Consider the following 22,670-nt stretch of genomic DNA (forward strand, 5'->3'; position numbering starts at 1 on the left):
ATGCCCTGCTTAGATGTCATCATGTCAGAATCTGGAGATTTAAAGACAAGTGTCAGCTTTTCCCCAAACCAGTTCACCCTCAGATTTCCTGTTTTTGGCAGTGATACTAATTACTCAGTCACCCAGCTTTGAAATGTTGTTTTCACCCTTGATTAGCTCTTCCTCGTTTCTCCCACAGTTAGTCACCATTCTTGTCAACTAATCCTTTGTAATATTTCCTTTTATCCACCCCATCTCCTTAACAAATTGTCCGCCACACTCACATACCATCCCACATCCTCTTTCTTCTTCAATTCTAGTACTATCTCTTCCTTAAACTCAACTTTTGCCACTTACAACAGTACAAGATATGTTGGCATCGAGACATTTGTTAAAAGATTGTTCAATCTTCCCAGCTAGACCTAAAATTCCTTAAAAGCAGGATCAAAATTTTATGATTTCTTCATTCCTGTGCTTACTTAGATAATAGGTGATCAATAACTGTTTACTATTGGAATGACTTTTTACTGAAAGAAATTTCTCTTTAAATATCTAGTTCTAAAAGCAGTTTTAAATATAATCAGATTTCCCTAAACTAATTTTACATAACTTTTGGGGACATTTAACATGTAATGTGAGGGAGGCAACTATTTTGTTTTGGAAGAAGCATCAGATTTAAGGTTTGATCCTGATTCTCCTATTAACTAGCCAAGATACAAGTGTAACCACCCAAGGGGTTCACCTTGCCTGCTGCCTAGACAGAGCTGATTCATCAAGACAGGGGAATTGCAATAGCGAAAGAGTAATTCAGATTAGTCTCACTGAGCATTCAGGGAGCAGAGTTTTTAAGGATAACTTTGTGGGTGGGGGAAGCCAGTGAGCCAGGAGTGCTGATTGGTCAGGGATGAAATCACAGGGAGTCAAAGCTGTCTTCTTGTGCTCAGCCAGTTCCTGGGTAGGGGCCACAAGATCAGATGAGCCAGTTTATTGATCTAGGTGGGGCCAGCTGATCCATCAAATGTAGGGTCTGCAAAATATCTCAAGCACTGATCTTAGGAGCAGTTTAGGGAGGGTCAGAATCTTGTAGCCTCCAGCTGCACCACTCCTAAACCATAATTTCTCATCTTATGGCTAATGTTAGTCCTGCAAAGGCAATCTAGTCCCCAGGCAAAATGGAGGTCTGCTTTGGGAAAGGGCTGTTACCGTCTTTGTTTAAACTATGAACTAAGTTTCTTCCAAAGTTAGTTCAGCCTACACCCAGGAATGAACAAGGACAGCTTGGAGGTTAGAAGATGGAGTTAGTTAAGTTAGATCTCTTTCACTGTCTCAGTCATAATTTTGCAAAGTCAGTTTAAATCCTTCCCTTTGGGTTTTATAACACCTTAATCTTAAGGAGTAGGCTGTGAAGATGGGAAAAGGCCGTTGATTGCTCTGGCTTCTTCCTGCTGACAGGGGATGTAGTGGGAATGGGAGTGAACCCCAAGGTGAGAAGAGTGGAACCGCTTTGCAACTGTCTGAGCGTACTCATGCAGGCCTGGCTGGGCTTTCAAGACTTGCATGGCAAAAACAGAACTCTTATTTATAGTTCTACTACAGCGTTTAAGTGAACAGCCTACTATAAGGTAAATAACGAGTTCTAGGATGAGGAGTACAATTCCCAGTTTTAAAAGCAAAGATTTGAAAGCATTAGTTTGGGGACTTCTAACCCACAAATAATTTAGAATTTAGTTTAAACTGTAGAAAAAAACCTCAAGAACAGCTAACAACAGTGTAGTATAGTTTTTCTTTTGAAGCATAATTTTTATCTCTCCAGTCACCATTTTTATTAAAAACAAATCATGAGAGAAATGATTTGTTTACAAAATAAACTTTACTCTTACTTTACTTGGCCTGATTATTTGCATAAAGTACAGCAAGAGTAATTATTTTTCATGTAGGCTTTTTTAATTGGCTTTGATAGAACTCTGTTCCATGAAGAACTTTAGATAATACTTTTTAAAAGCCAAGCCCAGCAATGGGTTTTTACCCTTTAATACCTGTGAGGTGGGAAAATTCCTCTTCTCCTGAGGTCCTAAGATAACTTGGGGATCCTGGGCCTGTTATAAAGTGACATTCTTTTCTTACCACAGGTCAGGAACCTTGTGCAGGGACTCTGTGGACAAGGTATGAGACCAGATTTCCCAGCGGGCTTTAATTGGCTTTATAAGTCAACTTTGATTCTTTAAAGGAAGTATGCCATTCCAGTTAAAGCCTTGGTAAAATAACCAATTTCTCCAATTGTGTCCTGTTAGGAAAGAAAACAGATTCTTATTACACTTATGCAATTAACTATACTTCCATAAATTGAGAATGTTCACAAATAGTTTGCAAATTCTGGAGAAATTAGGCAGAGAGGAAAAATGTGCTCCAAATTTTGTTTCCAGAAGTTTATTTGACTCACTTGTTAAAAGTTGCAAATAGCTCTAAAGAAGTAAGTTCTCTTGACTCTGAAAACAAAAGGGTTAGCAATGTTTAACACATTAGCTTTCCATGAGAGCCCTAAAAGTTTGTTCTTTTCCTCTCTTTCAATAGCACAATTTTTAAAGTTATTTGAGACCTACACTTAAGAGTCCTGTATCTGATTACAAACTGCCTTTTGAAAAGGACCAAAGCAAGACAAAATATCTGTGGATGACAAAAGTCTGTAGTCGCTATTAAAGCTACAATTAGCTAGGAATTTTGGTTACTTTTGTGGCATACAACAATTTTACATAACAATTATAATTATTAATAATGTACACTAAATTATATCAACATTATAGAAGTTTCCCATAATTTTGGAACACATACTAATAACATTTATATAAGTAAAGTCCAAAGTAAACCAAACACCAGTTACTCTTCTATTTGAAACATTTTCCTCTATTTTAATGTCACAATCTCCAGCGTTATTAATTAGAATCCTGCATTTAAGAGCACCTGTTAAATTTGATAGCTGATTATAAAACAGTTTTTACCAAAACACAACAATTGTCTGTGGATGATAAAAATATTTTAAGGCAGCCACAGTTAAAGACACGATTGACAAGAAAATTTGTTACCTCTGTGGCACACAGTCTGTTAACATAGTTATGATGATTACTAATAATATATACTAAGTTATATTAGAATTATAGGAGTTTTACATAATTTCAGAGCATATACCAATAACACATTTACACAAATATAGACCAAAGAAAGCCAAACACCATTTCATATTTGACAATGCTTTCTGTATGATTTTTGTACCAAATAAGCCAAATGTTATTTTTGGACTTTAGAGGACCTAGTATCTAAAATATTAGGTAAAAAAAGAGACATAATTTATAATTTGATGTTGGAAAGTTTGTGAAATATCAAAGGTTTAAAATACTGGTTATCACAAAATAGAATCCCAGGTTACCATATACGTAATTCATTTGGCCAAAATGATAACTCCAAAAAAATTTTTAAAAAAGAAAAACCTTTACTTTGATAGAGGAGACTTAGCTTTCCAAACAAGATGCAATGAAGATAGCATGAGGCCAGCTAAATATCTATCTCTTCTCTTCTTTCCTTCCTCCTTTTTTTCCCTGCCATTTACCCAAAGAAGAAAATAAGACTTTTTTATTATCTTTTTTTTTTTTTTTTTTTTTTTTTTTGAGACGGAGTCTCGCTCTGTCGCCCAGGCTGGAGTGCAGTGGCGCAATCTCGGCTCACTGCAAGCTCCGCCTCCTGGGTTCACGCCATTCTCCTGCCTCAGCCTCTCCGAGTAGCTGGGACTACAGGCGCCCGCCACCACGCCCAGCTAATTTTTTTTTTTTGTATTTTTAGTAGAGACGGGGTTTCACCATGGTCTCGATCTCCTGACCTCGTGATCCGCCCGCCTCGGCCTCCCAAAGTGCTGGGATTACAAGCATGAGCCACCGCGCCCAGCCTATCTTTTAACATTACATAAAAATCATCTTTAAAAGAGAAGAACATATTTCATGTTTGCATTAGTGCATTGTTAATGTTAAAGCTAGTGTTTTTAAATATAATTTTGTATCTTTATTCAGTTTTAATTAGTTTGACCATAGTGTAAGATTTTCACGAACCCTTTAGAACCCTTTACAATTTTCCACTAAACAGCAGATCAATTTTCTAAGAAAGCCCTGTTATTCAGACACATGGGCCCAGATTCAGGCCCCACATCAGTATGATTTTGATGTTTTTTATTGTTGTTTTGGTTTTTTTTAGATGGAGTTTCACTCTTGTTGTCCAGGCTGGAGTGCAATGGCGTGATCTCTGTTCACCGCAACCTCCGCCTCCTGGGTTCAAGTGATTCTCCTGCCTCAGCCTCCCGAGTAGCTGGGATTACAGGCATGCACTACCATACCTGACTAATTTTGCATTTTTAGTAGAGAGGGGTTTCTCCACGTTGGTCAGTCTGGTCTTGAACTCCTGACCTCAGGTGATCCACCAGCCTCAGCCTCCCAAAGTGCTGGGATTACAGGTATGAGCCGCCATGCCCAGCCGATTTTAATGTTTTAACCTAAGGAAAAAAGCTAAATAATTTCTTTTAAATATTAGCCAACTTGTTTATACCCACAGTATTTTTACAAGATTAACCCTTTACAAACCCTTTCACTTTGCTTAAGACTTCAATTTTGTTCTGTTACACTTTTAGGTTAAGACAATTTTTAAAACCCTCGGAACTAGACAAAATTACATTCCTTTTAACAGAAGCTATATTCCCATGCCTTCTTATAATCTTTTACCAAAAACACATTCCCTACATACCTTGTATGTAAAACTGTTTCTTCAGTGGTCTCAACTACATATTACAATGTTAACTGTTAGCAACTTTTATTTTTAGTGAAAAACCTGATAAGTAAGAGATTTTAATTATGTACTAAGGGTGGAGCCTAGGACATCAGACAGAAATGAAGATAAGATCTGACTCATTTTAGCATAGCTAGTGGACTTGGCTTTCCGTATGTCCCCAGGCCTTATCTATAATCTGCTCCAAAGTAGGTAAATCGAACAATTTTCAAAAGTCAAAGAAACAGCTGGACCTTAAAGCACTTAGCAAATTTGATATTTGACCTTAATTTAGACCAAATGTCTACATTTTCAAGACATTTTATTTTACCAATAATCTTTAAAACTGTCTTTATTTCCCAAAGATTCCTAAAGTCACGTGAACAAAATGGCATTAAAGTTTCTATTTTTCTGACAAAATATTTGATTTAAGCACTTATGTTTCTAAGCCAATTAATCAGAGCTTTTTTATATATAAACATACAACACATATAAATACACAGACAGGAGATTTAGCACTTGTGAAATTTTTCATTTGCCAGTTTCTTAATTGGATGACTGGCTTCAGGGTGGAGCCCTTGGAGGAGCAGGGCCAGGAAAACATGAATTTCTAGGGCCAAATAAGCATCTGAAGGCAAAGACAGATCCCCAAAATTAAGGGTGCCATTTTATACTGGATCCTGGATCCCCAAAAAGAGGGAAATACTCGGGAGAAGACAGTGCAGTGCTTCTACCCTGCATTTTATTGCAAGGCAACCCAAAGCCAATCAGCCCATTTTGTAATCAGCCCATCTCTCCTGGGAGTCTTATCTCCCAGTGGGGGGTAGTGGGGACGTTTTCTTATCTTCCAAGTAGCCAAGAGCATGCTTCTCTGATCCAAGTGTGCAAAGAATTAAGTATCCCTCCGTAACTACTATTAGCCATCCCTTATATTTCCTACCTAATTATCATAATACGAAGTAATTTCTGATACCCCCAAAACTCAAAACCATCAGATAACAGTATGCAAAACAGAACAGAGCCTTTAATTTTGAGAGGGATTTATCTGCTTTTAATTCCTGGAGTTTTATGAGGAAATCAGAGGCTTTTTTTCCAAAACAGGGTCTGTGGTGCCTCCTCTGTTTTTCCCAATGAGTCTCAGGTTACCAGAAGTTATCTTAGGGCCTCTCATGTGTGCATTAAGAAGGACAAGACAAAAAAATGGAGAAAAATAACACAGTCGACTGAGAAGAAAAATCCTTTTTCCAGAAAAACAAGTTCCAAGAAGAGAAAAACATAAAGGCCTTTTAAATATATCTATAGGCCGGGCACGGTGGCTCACACCTGTAATCCCAGCACTTTGGGAGGCCGAGGCAGGTGGATCACAAGATCAGGAGTTCAAGATCAGTCTGGCCAACATGGTGAAACCCCATCTCTACTACAAATACAAAAAATTACGCAGGCGTGTTTGCGCGCGCTTATAGTCCTAGCTACTTGGGAGGCTGAGGCAAGAGAATCACTTGAACCCAGGGGACAGAAGTTGCAGTGAGCTGAGATCACGCCACTGCACTCCAGCCTGGGCAACAGAGTGAGACACCATGTCAAAAAATAATAAATAAATAAATCTATAGCTTGTTTATCCACTTTTAATTAAACTGACTTTTAACCATAGTGCTCTTTAAAAAAAAAATCCTTTCGTATTTCTTATTACCTGACGTTAGCCATACCAAGTGGCCAATATTTTTACTTTCTGAACTTTACCAAAGGTAACCTCCTAGGTGCTTCAAAGACATGGTAAACAGTTTCTTTTTTTATAAGATTTAGAATTTCCGCAAGGTAGTTCAAAGAAAGGAAAATTCAAGAGAGGAAATTAGAAGCTAAGTATGGGGGGAAGAAACCTCAATAAATGGCAAAATTACACAAATAAACCAGAAAAGAATTATTCCAGAAGCCAACAATTGAACCCCGGCCACCACTGTCAAAAGATAAAGCTGTAGCTACTGAGCTATACAGCATTGAGCAGTTTCTATTGCTTTTCCCAGAAGGAGCCTAGAGAAGCAAATTTCAAGCTTGGAAAGTTTTAACTGCCCAAGAAAACATTTTAGGACTAATTATGACATGAACCCCCAAATTCCTGTCCTCTGGATGGTGGAAACCAAAAGAAAGAATCCCCACATGGTCACAAGGTTAAGCTCTTAAGGACACAAAATAAGACAGAGAAATTTTATACAGTATTGGTTTCAGGGACCTGTAGCAAAGTTTGTAACTGACCAGCCTGCCAAGCTGGCTTGAAAAGCAGACTTATAGGGGTTGTAAACCCACATTCTATCCTGCGATACCCCCTCTCCATTACAGAACACAGAGAGACAAATTTTTAGCACAAAGTACACAGCATTTGCTACAGCCTAAGACTAGTTTCACAAATCCTTTTTTCTATTAATCAAACCCTTACAGAGGAGACCAATAGTTTACTGTTTTACCCAGACAGAGAAAGAGAGAGAGAGAGACCAGAAACTTGGCTGGTAAGAATTTCTTACCCTTTTTGCTGGCATACCAGGTTTCTGGGTTCCTTTTCTCTGCAGCTTCCAGAAGAATGGAGTGGCTTCTGATGACCCTGCTCACTTGTGCAATAGCAGTGGGGTTCCAGCCACTTTACAAGAGAAAATCACCCTTTACTGTTTTATGGAACCACAGGCAAGATTCTTAATTTGCAAGATGCTGCCCAATGGGCTGCAAGGGGAACCGAATTAACATTTTCCATCCCAGCAAAATACACATAACAAAACAGACATTAGTCACCTCATTCAGCACCCAATATCAGCCTGGAAAAGCTCAAACTTTTTCCCTTTGGTCCCTGTTGTCTTTAATCCACTCCAGGTGGAGACAGATGACCTCCAAATGGTAATTCACAATGAGGTCTCTGGGCAAGGCAAAAAGCAGATAGTCACCCCAAGAGGCCTGTTGAGACTTCTTTAGGGCTCATGGAATGTGACCAGATAAGGATGGTTCTCTGAGTTAGGCCTGCTGGATTTCCATCAGCAACCGTCTCTGAGATCCCTTCCACATATACAAACACAGACAAAGAGGAGATGGACAGAATGCCTTCCAAATTAGACCCCTAACCAAGAACTCCAAGAGTATCCCTTCCAAACTATCCTCCTATTCTCTGTCTGAGAAACCTCGAAATCTTCCTGATTGAGGAGAAGTCTCCCAAACCAGGACGCTTCATACTAGTTACAGCCAACTGAGACCCCCCCAAAGAGCAAAACAGACACCCTGCAATGAGGCTACAGACACAGACACCCCATGGTGGAGCTAGAAACAGACATTCCACAGTGGGGCTACAGACACCCCCCATAGGGCTACATTACCAGTCAGGAGAAGAAAGGAGGCATTGGCAGCACCTAGGATACTCACCAATCTGGACACCCTGCAATGGGGCTACAGACAGACACCCCACCATGGGGCTACAGTCACCCTGTGATAAGGCAACAGTTAAGAGACATCTGCCCAGGACTATTTCTCCATTGCAATTAAATTCATGCACATTGGGTCAGCAGTGCCATGCCACTAGAAAGAATACCAGAGTCAGCCCCCAGTCCAAGAGAACTAGGAGGCCACTTGGGCTGGCTTCTGGATCCATCACTGGAGGGGGGCCATTGAACCACAGGCAGGTAGCCACAAGGGCAATCCTAGATGAGCCCCCAAATTTGTAACTGCCGAAGGGTTTCACCTTGCCCACTGCCTAGATAGAGCTAATTCATCAAGACAGGGCAATTGCAATGGAGAATGAGTACTTCACTCAGAGCCGGCTGTGTGGGAGAACCAAGTTTTATTATTACTCAAATCAGTCTCTCTGAGCATTCAGGGAGCAGTTTTTAAGGATAACTTTGTGGGTGGGGGGAAGCCAGTGAACCAGGAGTGCTGATTGGTCAGAGATGAAATCACAGGGAGTCAAAGCTGTCTTCTTGTGCTCAGTCAGTTCCTGAATGGGGGCCACAAGATCAGATGAGCCTGTTTACTGATCTGAGTGGGGCCAGCTTATCCATCAAGTGCACGGTCTGCAAAGTATCTCAAGCACTGATCTTAGGAGCAGTTTAGGGAGGGTCAGTCTTGTAGCCTCCAGCTGCATGAGTCCTAAACCATAATTTCTCATCTTGTGGCTAATGTTAGTCCTACAAAGGCAATCTAGTCCCCAGGCAAGAAGGAGGTGTGCTTTGGGAAAGGGCAGTTACCATCTTTGTTTAAACTATAAACTAAATTTCTCCTAAAGTTAGTTGAGCCTATGCCCAGGAATGAACAAGGATAGCTTGGAGGTTAGAAGCAAGAGGGAGTTAGTTAAATTAGATCTCGTTCACTGTCAGTCATAATTTTGCAAAGGTAGTTTTACAAGTTTCTAAAAGTTTAGTTTCCTCACCTGTTACATACCTATATAATGGAGTTTATTCTGAGGTTTCAGTGAGATAACATATGAGAGTGCTTTGAACATTTCAGAATCAATGTAAATAGATAATATTGTTACAAAGTATCCAGAACCAACAGCCTATTGTTTTAAGATAACAGTCCTTTTGTTAACCTCCTTAGTAGAAACCTCCTGCAATGTTAGCCAGTAATTGAAAGACCTGCTAAGAGACGACTCTACACCAAACTCATGTTACTTAGCTAATGCTTTCTGCCCACAGTTTCTTCAAGGAAAGTCCATGAAGTGCCTGCCATTCACAGACTTCTTGAGCAGGTGGCCTCGTGGTTGGAGATTTAGGAGGCTTCCCTAGAGGGCATGCCATTTCTACCAGGTATAAAGCAATTCATTCAGAGGGGATTCACTTGAAAATAGCAAATTCTATCTTCTCTTTGTCTGAAAATTCCTTTCAGGCTCTTCTGAGCCCCTTCACATCTCACAAGTGGGTAAGCATCTTCCTTCACACTAAGGAGTGCCCCCTTCAGCACAAATCATTCTGTCTTATAATGTATTTGTTTCCAAATGTGTATGGGCATCATAAAACAGATTACCATTTATTTCTTATCCATTTGTGTGTGTTTTGTTTTGTATAATTCACTTATTTTTATATCCCCACCACCCAGCACAAAGCCTGGCACTTAGTTCCTGCTCAATAAATGAAAACAGATGTGTAAGAGATAGCACTTCAGTTAGTGGTGATGCTTTAGTTTCCTTTTAATTCCCATTTGCCCCTCCCCCTGCACAAAGAGAGTAAATACCTGGAGGCCTTGGACCCTCAAAGACCTTTAGCCCTGCTGCCTTGGCTTTAGACCTTTAGCCTAGGCTTGCCCCAATTTATTATCTCCTATCCATTCAGCCCAGGAGCTGCTGGGCTTCTGTGGAAAGCCCCTTTTCTCCCACTCTGCCCTCTACTCTCAGAGTTCCAGGGGTTTATTGCAGGTCATGTCTTCCAAAAGATCCCTCTTCTCCACCTGAAAAGGATTATAGCTTTTGGTGCTTCATTCTAAACAAACTCTTCTAGAAGAAAAATCATTTGGTGAACTCATTCATGTTTTGTTGTTAAGGACAAGCAAATCTTTAATGCATTATTCTATTCTAGCATGTTTGCATTAAAAAAAAAAAAAAAGGAAAAGGATTAGGCCAAATGAATGAATTTCTTTTTTTTTTTCTTTTTTTTTTTGAGACAGAGTTTCACTCTTGTTGCCCAGGCTGAGTGCAATGGCGCGATCTTGGCTCACTACAACCTCTGCCTCCTGGGTTCAAGCGATTCTCCTGCCTCAGCCTCCCGAGTCCCTGGGATTACAGGTGCCTGCCACCATGCCCAGCTAATTTTGTTATTTTTAGTAGAGACGGGGTTTCACCATGTTGGCCGGGCTGGTCTCGAACTCCTGACCTCAGGTGATCCCCCTGCCTCGGCCTCCCAAAGTGCTGGGATTACAGGCGTGAGCCACCATGCCCAGCCCGGAAATGAATTTCTAATGGTCAGACAGTGTGACTAGGGTCGGGATAGGGAGAAGAGAGAGGCTTTAGAGCACAGTCCTTTTTTTTATTTTTTATTTTTGCCTCTGGAAACCTATTTGTAGGACCAGTCCTACTCAAAAGAGGAAAAAAAGATCTGTTTTACCCCCAAAACATGTTTGTGAGCCTCTTCTCTATTTCCTACATGGCAGAAATGTCATAGAGGAAAGGGAACAAATTTTGCCCAACAAAGGTCTGCCTACTGGAGTCTTTCTGAGTTAATGTCCCTGATGGACCAGGTAGTGGTGGTGGGTGGGGAGTTTGTGGGGAGTGAATTCTGTCTCCGGCTTCAGATTGAGAGTATACTCCGGCTGGGAGTATCCTCAGCCTGTTATGAAGGAAACTCGTTTAGACCTGATTTACTCTCCAGCCAGCCTGAGGTAAGTCTGTAGCCAAAGAGAGTGTTAGTACTTTACTCTGCAAAAATTACTTATGTCACCTCTATTGCCTTGCATTGTCATGAGGGCATGTAACTTTTTCAATATTGTTCTTTCATGCTAATTACACACTCATATAAGATGGGAGTAGCTCCCTGCTCTCTTCAACCTGATCACTTCTGACTTCCTATGAGCAAATGACTGGAGTCTAATTCTGTAAACCAGGTGTCTGCAGGTACACTGCAGGTGAAGCTAGCAGTACAAACCACTACCACTTACATTTGGTTATGAGATGGGAATTTTGCATCTTATTTCTCTTCCTTAAAATTGATTGGTATAACATTCTATAAAAACCATTTGTCACATACCCAGTTGAGGGATAAATTTGCATAGATCCTTCAGTAAGGGTTTTACGCTTTTTTTATATCCTGGGACTGGAATATTTAAAGTATTTCCATTTTGCATGACATTTGAAGCACTATGACTACCCTTTTGCATGTAATTTTTTGTTTCTAAGTTGAAGGAGGGTAATAACTGAATGATGGATGCAATGTAGATTTTAAAGGTTCCATTTCAGATTTTTAAATCACAGATTGTAAGCAAACAAACCATTTGAACAAAATGGTTTAATCCACATGTCAGATCCAGGGTCTCTCTCTTTTTTTTTTTTTTTTTTTTGAGACAGAGTCTCACCCTGTCACCCAGGCTGGAGTGCAGTGGAGTGAAGTGGTACTTCACAGAGTCCTCTATATTTTCAAGTTTTTTTCAAAGTCACATAATTCAGGCCACTGTATGGATGGTGTAGCCCACAGAGCTACACCCATAACGATATGGTCAATGGAGATTCAATAGTCTTTTCTTATATATGAATTTGTGAATTATCCTCAAGAGTGGAAAAGATTCTTCCAAACCAAAGTAGAATGACAGTAAGTGCCCTTGGATAGCCATCTGTCTGCTCACTTGTGTTTAGGAATCCAAATGCCAGGTGAGAACCCACAGCAACCACAGCTTGGTGGAGTGAGCCACAGCGGTTCATGTGGCGGCACTGCGGGGGCTCAGCTGGGTGTGTTTGGTGTCTCCTTCTGCAGCTATTGACCTGCTGTATTGGCGGGACATCAAGCAGACGGGCATCGTGTTTGGGAGTTTCCTGCTGCTGCTCTTCTCCCTGACCCAGTTCAGCGTGGTGAGCGTTGTGGCCTACCTGGCCCTGGCCGCACTCTCAGCCACCATCAGTTTCCGCATCTACAAGTCTGTTTTACAAGCTGTGCAGAAAACCGACGAGGGCCACCCTTTCAAGTGAGTGCCTCAGCTGAGTAGCCCTCACCCCCTGACCAGGGGCTTTTCCCCTCACCTGTATTTCAGCTCACAGGTGCACTTGAGTCATGTTTCTTTGAGACCCAACAGACCTCTTAGAGTCTCCCCTAACACCCTGTCTTTGAATATCTAACATTTCTGGTGAATTTCTGAAACAAACTCGATTATTCTTATTCCAATACTTACTGCTTTGTTGAGTTTTCATATGTATTTACTACTAACATTAATAATAATCCAGCAGTTACTTAATCCTCTCAGCAATATGAGAAAGGCACAGCAGGCATTTTTGTCCCTATTTACAGGTGGGAACACTGAGGTTCTGAGAAGTGACATGACATGCTCAAGGCCAGGTGGCCAGTAAATAGCACAAAACCAGGACTGGGGTATTTGGGTCTTTATTTCCATGCTTTCTCTAGAAGTTTAACACCAAAGGGCCAACCTTCTGGCGGGGGTGCAGGGTTCATGAACAGTCTTCTCATGTATCCTTCTCTACATTTTTATACTGGGGAAACCTGATTTGAATGCACATTGAAGAAGTGGAAATACAAAAATAAAAGGGCAATCTACTAACTAAGAGGATATATGACATGTGGCAGAGGGACATGTTAGCACTGCCAGCTGCTGTAACAAAATACCATAGACAGAGTGGCTTGTTCTGGAGGCTGGGAAATCCAAGATCAAGGTGCCAGCAGGGTGGGGTTCTGTTGAGGGCCCTCATCTGGGTTGCAGATTGTCAGCTCCTCACTGTGTCCTCACTTTTACTATGGGACGGAGTGAACAAGCTCCCTTGGGCCTCTTTTCTAAGGGCACTAATCCCATTTGTGAGAGCTGTGCGCTCATGATCTAATCATCCCCGCAAGGCCCCACCTCCTAACACTGTCACATGGGGGGTTAAGATTTCAACATGAATTTGGGGAGGACACATTCAGTCCATAACACTCCTGAATACTCAAGCCAAATACTGCTTTACTCTTTTTATCTCAATTCACAGAGTTAAGTAAGCACTTAAAGCACTCTAGAAATGTTCTCTAGGTAGATAACAGGTGCGGTCTAAGAGCAGAGGGGAGGCAGGAAAGGAGAGAGGAAGGATAGACCTCTGTGGAGGAGCTTGGCCAAGCAGAAGAGGCTTAAGCTGGGATGATTTTTATATATTTATATATATATAACATGTTTTTCCCACCTAAGAGTTAAATTTAACCATTTGAACTAATGAAAACTGTCATTACTAAAAATACCACTCAGTAGAACCCGTAAGTATTTTGATATGGCCTAGGTCACTTGAGTTTCCAGTGCTCTTTCTATAAACCTGGAAGTAAATTCCAGAATTTAAACATGAATTCTTAGAGTTCTGATGAGGAACAGTTGGCAGCTAGGATCTGGGGCTATCTCAACTATTTAAAAAAAAGATAATTTATCTCCATGAAGTCAGGTATGGAGAATTCAGCAAATGAGCTGATTTGGCATTGATTTTTTTTCTCAGGTCCCAGCTGGTTTCTCTGAATTTTCAGCCCACCCATGCTATGTCTTAGGTAACCAGAAACAGTCACAATGCTCCACTGAGAACCATGCTTTTTCTGTTCCCAGTGCACTGGAAGCAGGTGTGTATGGTGCCCTGTGGCCCTCACTGGCTGGCATAACGCCCCAGAGATGACTCCCGCTCTCACCCTCAGACTGAGAGTAGGAACACTTAGCTATTACTGGGGTTTGGCAGCCTGTCTCATGATTCCCTCTGACGGAATTTTCTGTGGGGATGGTTTGTTGACAGGGCCTACTTGGAGCTTGAGATCACCCTTTCTCAGGAGCAGATTCAGAAGTACACGGACTGCCTGCAGTTCTACGTGAACAGCACGCTTAAGGAACTGAGGAGGCTCTTCCTTGTCCAGGACCTGGTGGATTCCTTAAAAGTATAGTTGCTTAAGCTGTTCACTTTACGGTCTTGACTGTTATTTTCCCTAAAGGTATAATATTATAAACTGCTACATCAAGAAGAATAAAAAGCAAGTGCTAATTATATTCTAGAGTCAGAAGACCTCCAGTTGTATGGCACTGTGAACCAGTCTAATCCCTTCATTGTACCAGTGATGAAAATGTGGCTCAGACATTTGTCCAGGGTTGCCCAGTGAGTCACTGGCAGAGCTGGAATCAAACCCAGGTCACATAGCTTCTAGCTCTATAGTCTTTACAACACACCAGATTCTCTCTTTAAACCATTTTTAGTTCCTCCGACAATTCCCAAAATTAATATTAAGATAAAAAATCTAGATAGGGAATGGAAAACCATATATACTTTTGCATTGAAGGAAACTGTAGTTTCTACTGATATTAACAGTAAGCCCTCCAAGTGTGCTTACATAGTTACAGCTCTGAGGCTAGAGGTATGCCCAGCCCCTCACTTGATGGGATCAGGGGCACCTGGGGCTCTCACTGAATTTGCTGGTTCCTTTGAACAAGTTGCTTTGGCCTCCTGGTGACTTACATGTAGAATCAAAGTTAGTCAATCCTGATTCGGCATGGCCATAAGCAGAGCTGGGGAAGCCCAGACAAGGTGGTTGTGAAGTTTCTGTGCTCTCACAGCACTTTATACACATCCTGGCAGGGGCTTGTACCGGGAGCTGTCTGGTAACTGTTCAAAGAAGGGCAGAAGGAAAAGTGAAAAATGTGGTCTTGACCCTCAAAATGCTTTACTGGAATAATGACTTGCCATATAATGACTGAAGAGAGATGCCAGGGCAATTATAATTACTTACCTTAGTGCTTTTAAGGCCATGGTTGTATTTGTAATGTAAAAATTGTGGGCCAGAACAGGGGTCAGCAAACCTTGTCTGTAAAGAGACAGGTGGTAGATATTTTAGGCTTTGCAAGCCACACCATCTGTGGCACCTTTTCAACTTTGCCATTGTAGCACAAAAGCAGAAAAAGACAGTACAAAAAGGAAGGGCTTGACTGTGTGCCCATAAGACTTCTGAACACTGAAAATTTGATTCAATATCATTTCATATATTAGAAAATATTAATCTTGTTTTGATTTTATTTGAACATTTAAACATGTAAAAACCTTTATTAACTCATGGGCCTATACAAAAACTAGTCAAGGGTCACAGTTTGCTGACCCCTGGCCTAGATTATTATTTCCATGAGTCCCTCAAACCTTATAACAAAGTGATCCAAACGGTTCCAAGAGAACTAAGGACTGGATCCTCTTTCATTGATTCTGTGATGAGCTTTCAACGCCTTTCATTGACTATCGAAATCATGATGTATTCTGACTCAAATTCGAATCTAGGTAAAAGTCAATGATATGAGACTCTAACTTGTCAGGAAGGGTTTTAGGAGCTCTAATAATGCTTTCGTTCTTCAGTTTGCAGTCCTGATGTGGCTCCTGACCTACGTTGGCGCTCTCTTCAATGGCCTGACCCTGCTGCTCATGGGTAAGAGCAGATGACAGTGTATATGTCTTCCTTCACACCCTCTGTGAAAACGCTGCTTCCTAGGCTGTAAGCTTTTTGTTTGTTTAAAGAGATTCCTAGGAACAAATGCCAGATATCCCCCTGAGTGCAGAGCACTTCTCTTACCATCATAGTTCAATTAAAGAGTATAATATATATTATACACTAATAATGAATTCCTAAGTCTAAAGGGTTTTTTTTTCTTCAAACATAACTGGCTTCTTTCTGGCTTGTAATATGTATATTTGGATCAATATACATATTTGGATCTGTTTACAGTGGCAGCTATGGATAGATTCATTTTCATCTTGGGAGGGGAGAGGTTATCCTAATTCTAGGAATAATTACAAAATACCTGTACAGGGCTCAGCATCATTTTATTTTCCCTATGAACTGCCCTGTCATCTTTTATCTAGAATGCTGGATATTGCTTCTCAAAATAGGGAATAAAAAATAAAATAAAATGCTGGATATTCCAAATAATGCTATTATATCATATAACCATATAAAAATGTGTCTATAAGCATATTCTTATTGATAACTCAGAATTTTAATACTGTATTTGTTTTTCATCCCAGCTGTGGTTTCAATGTTTACTCTACCTGTAGTGTATGTTAAGCACCAGGTAAGTGCTATGTGATGTCAAACAATGACATTAAATTTTGACCTCATCATCTTTGGATGTGCTCATTATTTTTTTTTCTTTATGTAGGCACAGATTGACCAATATCTGGGACTTGTGAGGACTCACATAAATGCTGTTGTGGCAAAGTAAGTCACATAGTGCAATTCATAAAAGGAGAGACTCTTACACCAGCATTTGAGTGGATTAGGATAGGGGTAATGAGAAGATAGTAAAATGATAGATTGATTTATGATCATTCACTTACTGGAGTCATATATTCATTCTCTTCTCAATTATGTTATTTTAGAAAATAAGCATAAGTTTTTTAACTCTCAATTAAATTAAACCCAGTGGTTTATTTCAGGTTTCATAATAAGTTTTAATGAATGAATGACATTAAGCTCTAAGGACTGGCCCATGTACAAGAACAAGATGCATTGGAGGAAAGAAGGAAACTTGATTCAAAAAAGTAAAATTAACATTTTAATTCAAATAAAAACAAGTTAACATTTTTAATCGTTTAAACAATGAAGAGTACTAATTTTTTTAAAATCATTAAAATTATTTTTAAAACTTTGAATTATTTTTAGAACTTTAAAATACATAAAATGTTTGCCAACTAAATACATCACACCATTTTAACTCAACAACTGTGTGTATGTGTTTAATACCACTGCTTTTTAAACCTGAGTCTTAAGCCTTATTTTATGGCTCCCTTATATATTAGGAGATAGAGATTTCAGTTTTACATATCCCACAGCTAACATGGTCATTAAACTTAGGAGTTTTCCCTAATTCTTACATTACTATTTTTAGGTATATAGTCATCTAAAGTGATAGCTCTTATATTGCATTATTATTCAATATTTTCTTTTATTAAAAAGCTAGCCTAATCTTTAACTATAAATATATTTCACCAAAGGACTAGACTTTTTCACAAAAACTTTATCTAATTATCTGATAATAATGTGGCTGGACCTAGGTGAGTGTCAGATTTAGAGAGAGGCATTTTAGGTTGTTAAAGATGTGTAATAACAAAATAAGAAAGGCCATCACATTAAAGTTCCTCTGCTATTAGATTATATGTGATGTGCTTCAGTTCTCTCTGGAGTTTATAAACTTTTGTTTTTTACTGTGTATTATTTACATTTGTCCTCTTAAAGTCATTAGGAACTCATAGCGTTCTATGTTGAATTTGGATCTTTGAGAGATCTACAACACATTTCAAAATGCCTGAATGCATCAGCTTTGACCCAGGTGTAACCAACACCTAATGAAAATCAACATATTAAGCATAAAATAATTATTTTATTTTGTATTAAGAAATGGTATCATAGCACAGTATGAGACTTGGTGGTACCCGAACCTGAGGAGCCTGTTTAAAAATACGAATTCTAAGACTCCACACAGACCTATAGAATTAGAATTTCTAGGATTGGTAACCTGGAATTTATATTTTAATGAACTCTCCAGGTGACTTTTTGGCAGCTAGAACTGTGTTCATAAACTATAGCAAAGAACACCAGAATAGGAGCTTGGAAACTGGAAGATAAAAGTTCTAGACCTAAGTTGTCCAATACTTAATTTGAGTATCACAAATCACACCTATTACTTTTTCATTCGGTTTGTTGGTTGAGTCCAAAAAGAGGAGTACCTGTTATGTTCTGGACACTTCATGTGATAGATATAGAGGGTATAAAGATAAATGAAATGATCTCAGCCCTAAAAGAGCTCTTAGCCCAGTGGTGCAGACAAAATTATACAGAAATAACTATAATAAAATATAATAAGAACAGTAGAGCTATATGAAATACTAAAGTCAGAGAGATGAGGAAACAATTGTTCCTTCCTGGAAAGGATAGTGGAAAGCCATTAAGATAAGGTGGCATTCGACCTGGGCCTTGAAGGTTGGGTAAACAATCATCATGTGGATGATATGGGGAAAGACGTTGCAAGAGGAAGAGGTAATAAAGCAAAGACAGAGAAGCATGAAAATGTAAGTCGTGTTCAATAGGCAGCAGTCAACCAGTATGTCTAAAGCTTAAATGAGTCGAAAGATCAACTGGAAAGAATGTAGGAAGAGAGGCTGAGGCCAGGTGGTGAATGCTCTGTGGAGTTTTGACTCCAACCCATTAGGAAATGGCCACTCCTTGATGTTTTTAAGCAGGGGATTGATGTCATCAGATTTATGTTTTTTAAAGATCACTATGGCAGTCTAGTGAAAAAAGAATTGGAGAGGGGAGAGACTAGAGATGTGGCCATCAGCTAGGAGGTTATCATAATTCAAACAAAAGTGACAAGGGCAGGGCCTGGTTAAAATGGAGGGAAAGAGAGATGGCAGAGAATATAAAGTATATACAATGTACTTGTTAAGTTACAATTGGAAATCAATGCTGTGAAAAGGAATGGAAAGGAAATGTTACCTATGACTAATATAGCTTCTGTAATTGAGCTTCAGGCAGAGTTGGCCCTTAATTTCCTGGTAGCTAGGACAAAAAGAGAAACTAGGCAAGTTACATGGTTCTTACTATCTATCAGAGAGGAGGAAACAACAGTTCTTCCAAATAACCTGTTTTGCCTGGCACTACATTTTGAAGGAAATTTCTTGGTGGGATCTTAACTCTAAGGCCTCTTCAACCTCTGAAATTGTAATTCCACCTTAGAATAAATAATTCCAGCAAAAGAACTTACACCATTTTAGTGGTACAGTTAAGAACATGATTGTTAGAATCAGATAGACTGAGTCTATTTCTGGCATTTTTAGCTGTATGAGCTCATCATAAATGTTATTTGACTCCATGAGCCTATTTCCTTATCTGTAAATTGGAAATGTTAACACCTCACAGGGTTCTTGGTGATTAAATGAGGTAATGTCTGTAAAGCATTCTTACTTGGATGTAGGAAACCCTCAATATTATACATCATTGACATCATCGTCATCATCCAATTACTGCTTAGAGATCAGTTCATGGGGCTTGGAGGTAGAGGACAGTTCCAGACTGGGCCAGTAGACACCAGGTCCAGTCTCTCCTCCATACTGAGTGACCCTGTCTAGGTCGTTTCACCTTTGTTTGTCTCAGTTTTCCAGCTTAAAATGGGAGTTAATAATGCATAATAACACTTCTTAGAGTTTTGAAAATGAGGAAAAAAGCCTCAAATTTCAAAAGGCAAAATAAACACTGTAGAGGAAATTAAAGCTTCGAGTAAGTGAGACCATAATAAGAAATCTGCTTTAAGTGAATACAGTTCCCTATGTCTAGGTGAGTTATGTTTTAGAATGATAAAGTAGCTTGTAATTTTACCTAGAAGCTCTCTTGGTGACCTTTGATAAATCTCATGGAATAAAGGACATCCTGAAAACTCAAATTGGAAAGGAGCTGTCACGATCTTCAAATAAGAAGAAAGATTCTAGATGTTATATTTGATAAATTGAAGGCCTAATTTCAAGCAAAAATCCAGAATGAATTAGTAAACTGTAGATACTCAGAATAGATCATTGTACACTAAACCCTGAGATGAGATGGACTTCCCTAGCCAGTGAGTATTCTGATTTTAGTGGGGATGGTCAACAAGTCTTCTTGGTGTCCTTGTGGAAAAAAAATGGAGATGTATGATCCAGATTATAGCGCAGGTGGTGGAATTCTAGAAGATTGAAATAATAGACCCTAAATATGTTCATTAATCCATCCGATATGTGTCTGGGGCAAGGTATGTGACACAGGGCTCTGCCTTTGATCCCATTACTTTCAACCCCATTACTTCTCATGACTATGTGAAGACAAATCAAATATCTTTGTCAAAGTTCCAGATGATATACAGTTTGAAGCAAAAGCAAATTCAGAAGATGGCAAGCTCAAGATTCAAAATGAATCAAGGGATCTTGAGTAAGCGAGAATGCTGAAATGAAATCAATAAAATGAAATTAATAAGGAAAGTGAAGTCCTACATTTAGGTTTCTAAAAAGTCAACTTTACAGATATAGAATGCGGGGAGGGATAGATGAGAGAGGGTAACAATAAGTGTGTATGTAAAAAATACCTCAGGGGTTTTAATTGCTTGATTGGTCACAGCCAAATGTGAGTCAATGATGTGCTGAAGCATCTTTAAAAAATCAATGCAAGTTGAGTTGTTATTAGTAGGAGTACAAAGTCTAAATCAACATAGGCAACAGTCATATTATATTCCATATTAGCCATCCCATATCTGTGTTCAATTTCAGGGTTGGACATTTTAACAGATGCATTGATACTTTAGATTAATGCCACAAAGATGACCAGGGTACTGTGGTATTAGAAATCTGATAGTAATGGGCAGTGAAGAGCAAACTTTGCTGGGGATGATTACCCTGCAAAAGAGATGACTTTAAAAGGACACCATAGCCATTCTCAAATACTTAGAGGTCTAACATTGTAAAAGGAGTAGGATTTCTCTTTTTCACTCAAGAGCAGTGAATGGAAATTTTAGAAATTCTGAGATTTGAATGAAATATGAGGGAAAAGAGTAATGATTAGAGTTGCTCAATAATAGGACCATCTAGCCGGGCGCGGTGGCTCACGCTTGTAATCCCAGCACTTTGGGAGGCTGAGGCGGGCGGATCACGAGGTCAGGAGATCGAGACCACAGTGAAACCCCGTCTCTACTAAAAATACAAAAAAATTAGCCGGGCGTGGTGGCGGGCGCCTGTAGTCCCAGCTACTCGGAGAGGCTGAGGCAGGAGAATGGCGTGAACCCGGGAGGCGGAGCTTGCAGTGAGCCGAGATCGTGCCACTGCACTCCAGCCTGGGTGACAGAGCGAGACTCCATCTCAAAAAAAAAAAAAAAAAAAAAATAATAGGACCATCTGCCCCATGAAGGAGTACCCTGACATTCATTCAAGTATTCAAATAGAAGTTAGATGGTCACCATTGCATGTGTCCTCTGCTGGCTCCTATTCCTCTTGTCCACCTCCCTTCTGGTCCTGTGACCCCAAAGGTTATCTCGTGTCTAGGGCTGCAAACTTGTGTCTCCAGCCCAGACTTCTTCAACTAAGCACCAGGTCTATCCACTTATTTATGTAAGGTTTCTCTAAAGTGTCTCATAGACCTTTCAGATTCACTTAGCCACACATCTTGTGATCTCACCCCAGAACTTGTGTTTCCTTCAGTCATCACAATCTTGGTAAATGGCATTTTCACCTGGTTCCTCAGGCTAAAACCAAAGAATCTTCCTTGATTACTCTTCCTCTAATCCTAGCCTGTGCATTCAGTTTATCAACAGATCAAGTGGGTCCTGCAGCCTCATCTCTAAACTAACCCTGAGACTGTTCCCCTCTCTTCATTTCCATGTCTACCATACAATCCAGGCATTGCCTTCTGGTACTTGGACTGCTGTGGGTTTCTCTCCCTCTATTCATTGCTTCTACTCTAATTTCCCGATTTTTTTTTCACACAGCCACCATCATGATCTTCTTACAAAATTAATCAGATCACGTCACTCCCCTGCCTAAATTCATCAATGGTTTCCCATCACACAGGGTAGAATCTAAACTCCTTACCACATCCCACAAACTCCAACACCCGCCATCTGGTCCGTGCCTGCCTTTTAGACCTCCCCTATCCATACCCCAAGCAAACGGGCTTCTCGTCTCCTTGCTGCCGGCTTGTCCTCTCTGTGATGCCTCTGCACTCGTTACTCCCTCTGCCTGAAACACTTCACATCCAGATCTTTACCTGATGGTCCCTTCCTGTCCTCTGAGGATCAGTTTCTCAGATGAGTGGATTTAAAGGAGGCGCTGCCCACCTTACCACTGTGCCCCTCACTGCCTGCCATACCACCTTGTTTTTCTTTATAGCAGTTCTCACCAAGAACTTCTCTTGTCTTCTAGTTTATTTCTGTAACCTCAATTCCTACAGGAATGAAAACTCCACGAGAGCAAGCATCTCTTCCCTTTTGTTGACCACTGAATTCCAGTATATGGAAGGGTACCTCCTGGCACAGAGGGAGGTCTCAATCAAAATCTACACGATAAGCTCATAAATCTTCAAATTAACAAAACACTGCCAGTGTAAACCTGTCCTAAAATCATGCTGCTACATTGTGAGCATCACAGAATTTCAGGACCCTGGAGCTATCTAGTCTATGCACACATTTTAATGAGTATTTAGGACCAGAAAAGTCCCTTAGCTTGCCGGATG

General features: G+C 40.0%; 1 protein-coding gene across 3 annotated transcripts in view; it reads left to right on the top strand.

Moving 5' to 3' along the window:
- RTN1 (reticulon 1) overlaps positions 1 to 22,670 on the top strand; it is a 272,299-nt gene that overhangs the window by 248,293 nt on the left and 1,336 nt on the right. For 2 of the 3 annotated variants that reach the window (XM_055289195.2, XM_055289196.2), the window contains 5 exons: positions 12,201 to 12,408; positions 14,192 to 14,330; positions 15,785 to 15,854; positions 16,451 to 16,497; positions 16,585 to 16,643. In XM_055289195.2, the coding sequence (XP_055145170.1) occupies positions 12,201 to 12,408; positions 14,192 to 14,330; positions 15,785 to 15,854; positions 16,451 to 16,497; positions 16,585 to 16,643 (523 nt within the window). Of the gene's footprint in view, positions 1 to 9,520; positions 9,552 to 12,200; positions 12,409 to 14,191; positions 14,331 to 15,784; positions 15,855 to 16,450; positions 16,498 to 16,584; positions 16,644 to 22,670 lie in introns of those variants that run through there. The other variant, XM_055289197.1, reaches the window with a different exon arrangement.

This window comes from Symphalangus syndactylus, chromosome 8, assembly GCF_028878055.3.
Source record: "Symphalangus syndactylus isolate Jambi chromosome 8, NHGRI_mSymSyn1-v2.1_pri, whole genome shotgun sequence".
Classification (NCBI taxonomy): Eukaryota; Metazoa; Chordata; class Mammalia; order Primates; family Hylobatidae; genus Symphalangus; species Symphalangus syndactylus.